Source organism: Babylonia areolata, chromosome 13, assembly GCF_041734735.1.
Source record: "Babylonia areolata isolate BAREFJ2019XMU chromosome 13, ASM4173473v1, whole genome shotgun sequence".
In the NCBI taxonomy this organism is placed as follows: Eukaryota; Metazoa; Mollusca; class Gastropoda; order Neogastropoda; family Buccinidae; genus Babylonia; species Babylonia areolata.
The window spans coordinates 37,683,567-37,692,012 of NC_134888.1; the positions used below are offsets into that span (position 1 = coordinate 37,683,567).

General features: G+C 41.1%; 1 protein-coding gene across 2 annotated transcripts; it reads left to right on the plus strand.

Moving 5' to 3' along the window:
* Nucleotides 1-616: 616 nt before the first annotated feature.
* On the plus strand, nt 617-7,705 carry LOC143289248 (galactoside alpha-(1,2)-fucosyltransferase 2-like). Of its 2 annotated transcripts, XR_013056228.1 has the most exons (3): nt 617-776; nt 2,990-6,625; nt 6,777-7,705. XR_013056228.1 is itself a non-coding variant. In XM_076598227.1 (2 exons), exons 1-2 carry the CDS (start codon nt 748-750, stop codon nt 4,056-4,058), a joined length of 1,098 nt encoding a protein of 365 aa, XP_076454342.1. In that variant the 5' UTR covers nt 617-747; the 3' UTR covers nt 4,059-6,736. The 2 variants fall into 2 exon arrangements, 1 of the variants encoding a protein (XP_076454342.1); XM_076598227.1 differs by lacking the exon at nt 6,777-7,705 and having other exon boundaries at nt 2,990-6,736.
* Nucleotides 7,706-8,446: the final 741 nt, after the last annotated feature.

Consider the following 8,446-nt stretch of genomic DNA (forward strand, 5'->3'; position numbering starts at 1 on the left):
CACACACACACACGCATGGCACGGCCGCGCACACTACTTGTAAAATTTTTGTTTAAATGTTTCAGTTTCCCCCCATACGTGCAGGCTAAGACCTTTTCTCCTCTGTATTGTTCATTAAATTTGCTTCAACACGCTCTCTTTGTTGCTCTCTCTCTCTCTCTCTCTCTCTCTCTCTCTCTCTCTCTCTCTCTCTCTCTCTCTCTCTCTCTCTTTACCTACCCCAGTCACAAGCGTGTCTGTGTTTGTTTTTGTTTTTTTCTGAACATGGATATCAGTTTCAGTTGATTTTGCACGTGACTCCTGTAAAAAAATTAATTAATTTAAACACACACACACACACACACACACACACACACACACACACACACACAAAAGAGTACTCAAGAATCTCTTACAGTTTCTTCACTGTATTCTTCAGATTTCAGGCACGGGAGTCGAAGAGAATGTGAAATAGAAAAGTGTGTTCATGTGACGGTTTTTGTTGTTGTTTTTTTGTTTTTATTTGTTTTGTTCTTTTTTTGTTTTTTTTCTTTTGTTGTTGTTGTTTTTTTCGATTTTGATTTTTTGTTTGTTGTTGTTTCGGGGAGGGGGGTGGAGGGAAGGAGGAGTATCAGATTCACACCTGCACGGCAGATAATCTTGGATTCGACCATAATTCCAAGTGCAATGACTTCAATTGTGTTATGACAGTAGCGTCCCTTAGTTTGACGGAAGTTTCGTGTGACAGGGCAACGAGGTGGGGTCTGAATGTTTACTGCTGCCAAATCTTTCAACAGGTGAAAGCCCCATATACTGATAGTGTTGTGATGAGAAGTCCGACTGTAAACAAGACATGTCAGATGCTTATATAGTTCCCTAAATTCCACGGCCTATTCTGAAAGCCTCATAATATGATCCATTGAAATTTCTTACTGGACATCGCTGGTTTTGGCTGTGCTTCCGACAAAGGCTCACCAGTGACAAGTTTTATGTTGCCTTTACACGAACCGCATCTTGTTCATCTCCAAGCTGAGTAGCAAAGTCAACTTGCTGATTTATTTTGATTTTTTTTTTCTTGGAAGAATATAGTACGTAACCTTACATAACCAGCTTTTTTTTTTCCATTTGATTTTGAGTGTTAGAACTTAGAGGTGATCAATACATCATTACATGTGATAATAATAGATACTACTTCTATGGCGCAAACATCACGTGTAATGGGTTTTAAGCGCCTTACATGAAACAACACACATACAATAGTGTATGATAACATACCACTGCACATAAAAACAGTAGCACATATATGTTTATCTATACACCAAGACAATACTACAAATTGCAGAGACCTGTATTCACACACACACACACACACACACACAAACACACACACACCAGAAATACCCAACATGTGCACACACACCCACGCACGCACAAACATCTGCCCACAGAGACACACACACTATATGATGACTTAAGCAGAGGGCAAAGTGGTGTGGGCAGGAGGAGGAAGAATCCAGACAATTTGCTATGCTTCATCACACCCAAAGGCCTGCATGAATGGATGGTTTTTCAAGTCTGTTTTGAAAGAGGACAGTGTTAGTAAGTGAAGGAGATCCACAGGAAGAGGATTATGTATAACTGCCAGCAAGTTACTAACGGTTGCCTGTCGTCCTAGCTAGCAAGGTCCATTACCAGCATTGAACACAACCGGACCTCATGCTGTATCAGCCCCACAAGCAACAATTCCTACACGGCTACAGCAAATAAAAAAGCAGGGTAGTGGTAGACAGTAGAGCCAAGAAGGTATCAACTAGCACATCTGAGCTGAGAAAACACAGACTTTAGGCTTTAGCACATGACTGACTTTTTTTCTTTTCTTTTTAAAGTTTAGCTTTACCAGAAGCAATACTATAGACTGAAGAGACAATATAGCAAGACGCTAGACTAGGAAATTTGAGGTGAATGGATTTATCTCTGTGTGTTTGTGTGTATGCAGACATGGTGTATATATGTGTGTGGAATGTATATATATGTATTATGTGTGTGTGTGGACAAAGGGGGTGGCTGTGTATACATTTATGTGTATTGTGCTTTGCGTGTCTATGGAGTGTACATAGAATTTATATAATGCAGGACATATGGGTGTGTAATGAGTTTGTATGTGAACATCATCACATGGGTGTAAGCCTGAGCATGCATGTATTCATATTTGTGGGTGTGTACTTGCCACCATGTGATTTGTGATGCTAAGTGTATGTAACATTCTGAATGAGGCTGATCTCTCTTTTTTGTAGGGTATTTTCTTTTTATCTTCATTTTTTGGGGGGTTTTCCTTCTTTTTTTTATAATTAAAAAAAGTTACATTGGCTGTTTTAAAATAAGAATAAATGGAATTACCAGTACATAGGTAAAATAAATAATGTTTGTGCATTTCCCCCTCCCTTCTCTCTGCTCTGTGTATATCTGTTGGTGTGTTCGAGTGCGTCTCACTGTCTGTGCATGTTTTTGCATTGCCTGCATCATAGTACATGTGAACGTGGGCTCTTTATTTGACTGAACCACAGACTTGATTATATATGGGGATTTTCTTTATGAATCTGTTGAGGCATTGATTTGAATTGTGTTTTTCTTTGTTTTCTTAATGTGTGTGTGTATATAAAATTTGTATGTATCCATATATATATAAGTATCCATATTATTCACTCATTCATACATTCATGTACCACCACGAGAAGAGCTGGTGTAGCAAAACATTGATGTGTATATAATACATATTTATTTGAACCACCATGTAGGAAGGTTGTATGGTGAAAATATTGGTTTTTGTGTGTACAGCATTTATATGTTGTTAATTGTGACAATATGGTATGTGTGTATACCATGTTTATATTATTTTTGAGTAATTTTACATAGAAGAAGGGACAGTGATAGTTCAGTGACATGTGTGTGCGGTGTCTATATCATTTATGTTGTTACATGGAGATAAGTTATGGTGATGGTGTGTGTGCAGCTTTCATCGACTAACAGTGGTTAGTGGCGGAGCTGTCAGCAGATCATCAGACCATGTGAACTCGGAGGCCGGTCGAACCTGTAACTGCATCAACATGCGCATCCGTCGCATCAAGCGATGTTACATCGCTCTTCTTGCTGCACCTGCCCTCCTCCTCATCCTGTATGTCACTGGCTACTCACCTCTTCTCTACGGCCAGAACCCCTCTGTGCATCGTCCCCACATTCCCTTTGAAGAGGTGGCACACCTCATCGACCACAGCAAGCCTCGAATCATGGTCACCTGGTTTGGACGCATGGGCAACCACATGTTCCAGTACTCCACACTGATCGGCGTGGCCAAGCGCAACAACATGACTCCCATCATCCCTCCCAACATCGACCTGCTGGATGTCTTCGACCTCCCCACCCCTCAGGGATCCAATTCACTGTTGCGTGACCCCATCACCTATCCTGATGAGATGCCCGCCAAATACGATGTCAAGACAGAGCATCTGGACCGTGGGCGCGATGCCTTCCTGAAAGGCTACCACCAGTCATGGCGCTACTACCAGAACGTGCGGGATGAACTGCTGGACAAGCACTTTGTCTTCCACAAACCCATCCTCCACACCGCCCTCAGCTACATCAGCGGCGTGCGCAGCCAGCTTAACAAACCTGATTCTGTCCTCATCAGCGTGCATGTGCGGCGTGGTGATTTTGTGCGGCAGCGCATCAAAGGCTTCACGGCGGCCCCCGTTCCGTACTACTACAAGGCAATGAACTATTTTCGCCGCAAGTACAAGAACGTTCTGTTCATCATCTGCACCAACGATATCTTCTGGGCCCAGGACCATCTGGACATAGGCCCGGACATCCACTACTCCACCAACACGGACGGGGCAGTGGACCTGGCCATCATGGCCAACAGTGACCACGTGATCATCACCTCCGGCTCTTTCTCCTGGTGGGCCGGCTATCTAGTGCGGGGTGAGGTCGTCTACTACCACGGCTTCCCCGAACCCAACACCATCATTGGCAACAAAACCGTGCGCGCAGACTATTACCCCCCACACTGGAAGCCGATGTGAAGCGGGACGTTTTGGGAGAGTTGGTCTTGCATAGTCGTGTGTTCTCTTCTTGGCATTTTGCACGTGTGCATGTGTGTGTGTGTGTGAATTTGTGTTAAGCATAAGCATAAATGTGTATGTTTGTATAATTTACAGAGCTGTGTGTATGTTACTCTGTGTATGTTATGTTTGTATAGAAAATATTTTAGAGAGCTGTGTGTGTCTGTGTATATTACTGTGTGTAAGTTACCAGGTGTATGTAACTGAATGTGTGTTATTGTTCTGTCACTGTGTTTTACGTAAGTGTGTAATATGGCATGCTACCTGTGTATAATGTGACTGTGGGAGACTGGATTGAGGGGAAATTGCCCAGTTAGTGTTAGCACATTATCAGTGACTTGTGGCACAGTGAAGAGAATGAAAGTTATTCTATACAGTTCAGCATGAGAGGAAGGATGTGTACAGTACACTGGTCATGTTCACCTCTCTCGGCCCCCATCTCCAGTATTTTGTATTTCTCTTTGACACAATAAATTTTTCTGTGTGAAATTTGCGCTGCCTCCCGAGGAAGGGCACATCGCCACAGTGCAGTGCCACCCTTTTTGACTCACTTGTGTAAACAAAGTGAGTCTATGTTTTAGCCCAGTGTTCGGTTGTCTGTGTGTGTGTGTCTGTGTGTCTGTTTATCCGAGGTAAACTTTAACATTGACATTTTCTCTGCAAATACTTTGTCAGTTGACACCAAATTTGGCATGAAAATAGGAAAAATTCAGTTCTTTCCAGTCATCTTGTTTAAAACAATATTGCACCTCTGGGATGGGCACAAAAAAATAAAAAAAGAAGCCTAATTATATGCAAACTGCATTTACTGTTATATTTATATATTTTTTTATTCTCTAAACTTGGCACTTTGATCTGATATTCTGACCCAACAACAAGAGCAGTCATTATTTTCATTTTTTGTTCAAACAGGAACTTCTTTTGCTAAGCATGGAAGTTTTTTTTTATTTTGCAAACGTTTTGGTGCAGATAGTAAAAAAAAAGGGGAAATTACTCTGTAATTAATACTAGGGGACTTAATTTGCTTTAAACTGATCTTTCTCATCTTAAACATTACATTCTGAAATTATACTCAATACATAAAAAGCTTGGATTTTTTTTTTAAGTGTATCACAAGTGAGTCTTGAAGGCTTTGCCTCTCTTGTTTTTCTTTTCTTTATGCTTGCATATGTTTGGGGTTTTTTGGTGTTTTTTGTTTCTTTGTTTTTTCAAAGTGAATTTATTTACAGAATTTTGCCAGGCATGACCCACCCAAACATTTTTGTTGCCATCAGTTCTTTGATGTGCACAAAGTGCATGCTGCATACAGCATTGGACCTCGGTTTATCATTTCATTGGAAAGACTAGCACTTTGACCACCTCTCGGCTTCTCAAGTTCCAGTGGAGGGGTAAAAACCCTGGTCCATATATGTGGCACTGAAACCCATGCACACAGGTTTTCTAGTCAGGTGCATTACCTCTAAGTCACTGCTGTTCAGCCAGTTCTTGATAAGTCCATGTGAACAAGAACATCCTGCTTTTTTTTTTTCCTCCATGTAAGACTGATTTCCTTTTCTATATGTTGGTGTTTATTATGCCAAACATGGATGCACGTTGAGAACTGCTGTCAGAACAGATAGGCAAATTTATGTGCATGGCAACTCAATTTTTGTTGTGACTGAGCAAAAAACGTAAAGTTGTTCCCAGTTATGACCCAGCATAGCATATCATTTTAGACAGATTGTGCTGGCACTATTTTTTCTGTCAGTACTGTTCCAGGAATGTGATTTTCCCATCTTTTAGTTTTGTTTTATATATATATATATATAGAGAGAGAGAGAGAGAGATGTTCAAGGAATGTATCTTTCCCATCTTTCATGTTTATATATATATATATATATATATGTATATGCCATGATTATGTAAGTATTTGATTTTTTTTTTTTAATGAGACAGTCAGAGGAAGCTACAGATGAGGAAGACCGAGACAGAGGTGAGAAGAAAATAACCAACAATGGGCAGGAATGAATCTGGCAGAATTCCAGAGAGCAGCAGAGGACAGAGACAGGTGGAGGAGTTGTCTTCACTGGTGCCCTAATGACATCAGCAGAGGCCAAACCATAGGTAACAGATAACAGGATCACTTAAACTCGAGCATTTTAATGACTAGGCCATTTTGCCTATGTCAAGGGGGTGGGGATCGGGAGGTAGGAAGTACAGGGACAATGATACATTCACTGTGCCATGAAACAAGCATGTTTGCTTAGATAACAGGATAACAAATGGGAAAGGAAACATGTCCAGAGGCAGTCACTCGATGGACTTCTTGACCAGATTCACAACACACTGATCCAGGTCGAGTAGGTTATGGGATGGAGAAGACTACATCCTGAGGTTGTGTTCAAACTTTTGTGAGCCCTCAAAGTCAAACAATTCCAGCAGTTTCAGTCAACATTTGGTGTGAATCAGTGGCATGATGCAGCGTTACCACTACACTAAATCTACTGTTCATAGCAATGTACGTTTGACTCCAAAATGTGCAAGGCAAGGCATGATGCAGCGTTACACGACACAGTAAATCTGCTGTTATAGCAATGTACATTTGACTCCAAAATGTGCAAGGCAAGGCATGATGCAGCGTTACACGACACAGTAAATCTGCTGTTATAGCAATGTACATTTGACTCCAAAATGTGGAAGGCAAGGCATGATGCAGCGTTACCACTACACTAAATCTACTGTTCATAGCAATGTACGTTTGACTCCAAAATGTGCAAGGCAAGGCATGATGCAGCGTTACACTACACAGTAAATCTACTGTTCATAGCAATGTACGTTTGACTCCAAAATGTGCAAGGCAAGGCATGATGCAGCGTTACACTACACAGTAAATCTACTGTTCATAGCAATGTACATTTGACTCCAAAATGTGCAAGGCAAGAACAGTAGCACTGTTGTCAAGTGAAGGCATAGAAACAAAAGGGTTCTGATGCACAAAAAAAAAAAAAAAAGTATGTTAACATTGAGTGTCCTGCTGTTGACCCAAATCAGTAGACCTGCTGGAAGACAGTACTCTTGAAACACACCTATGTATGTCCTTTTGAAGTTGTAGATATGTTGCCGTACTGGCATGTCTAACAGTAGCATTGCAGTAGTACTGTCAACAGCAACACTATCAGATTGCAGAACTACTGAAACGGCTCAAAAATGCACCCCCACACTTCAAACACCATCATTAAAATCAACTCCTTTTTTGCCTTATGACTGTTAGGTTGTTTCATATCATATTGTTTTCTACGACCATTTATGGTATTCTCAACTATTAAGCAGTGACAGACATATGGAATATTTCCCTTCCTTGCCAAGTGTAATTTGTGCATATTTAGTTTAAACGCAGCGGTAAACGTTTTTGTTTGTTTTTTTTGCAGAGGGGTTGTGGGAGTGCAGGGTGGTTTGGGGGTGTTCTTGAACAAGTATTTTACTTTCATGTGGTTACTTTCACTCCGTAATATGAGCATGCTGAGATGGAATTGATAAAGCTCTGGTGAAAATAACTGCAACACACTGTGGAGCAGATTTGTTCCTTTTGGCCTCCATAAATAAATTGTTTTGGTAAGGTCATGAAACAAGGTTTTCATTTTGTGGTGTTACACACGGTTGGTTGTTTGTGTGGTTGTCTGTTGTTAATATGTTTATCAGTCTGTGGTGTTACACACATCTGGATATCCGTTGTTAGTTTATCAGTTTGTGGTGTTATACGAGGGTCATTCAATAAATAAGGTGAAATTTTCGGTATAAGGACTTCTAATACAGATAGAAGCTTACTTTTTTTTTTCTTTTTTTTTGGTTTTACTTCTTTTTCACATGGATTTAATTTGTTTTGCAGATTAAAAAAAACTTTGAGAGTATTGGCGATTAACAAAGATGGCTGACCAAGAAGCATGCTCCAGGATTGAACAGCGGTCAGTTATCAAGTTTTTGGTTGCTGAAGGGTGCAAACCAGTTGAAATTCATAGGAGAATGTCAACTGTGTATGGTGCCACATGTTTCAGCCGAAAAAATGTCTACAAGTGGGCTAAATTGTTTAAAGAAGGACGGAACAGTGTTGAGGATGAAGACAGGCCTGGAAGGCCTACAGAAGTGAGGTCTCCTGAGGTGATCGAATCAGTCAATGACCTCATTCAGTCTGACAGAAGGGTGACAGTGGATGACATTGCAAGGACTTTGAGCTTATCTGTTGGGACAGCACACAAAATTGTCCATGATGACCTTGGCTACTCGAAGGTCAGCTGCCGGTGGGTGCCAAAGATGCAAGGCCTCACACAGCAGCCCGAACGGTGCAGACCATCAACGAGCTGGGCTGGGAACTG

Bases quoted from the DNA above. Each gene is read 5' to 3' on its own strand.
- LOC143289248 (XM_076598227.1), top strand. From the start codon at position 748: ATGTTTACTGCTGCCAAATCTTTCAACAG. The intron at 777-2,989 runs GTGAAAGCCCCA...GTGTGTGTGCAG, and splicing joins GCTGCCAAATCTTTCAACAG to CTTTCATCGACTAACAGTGG.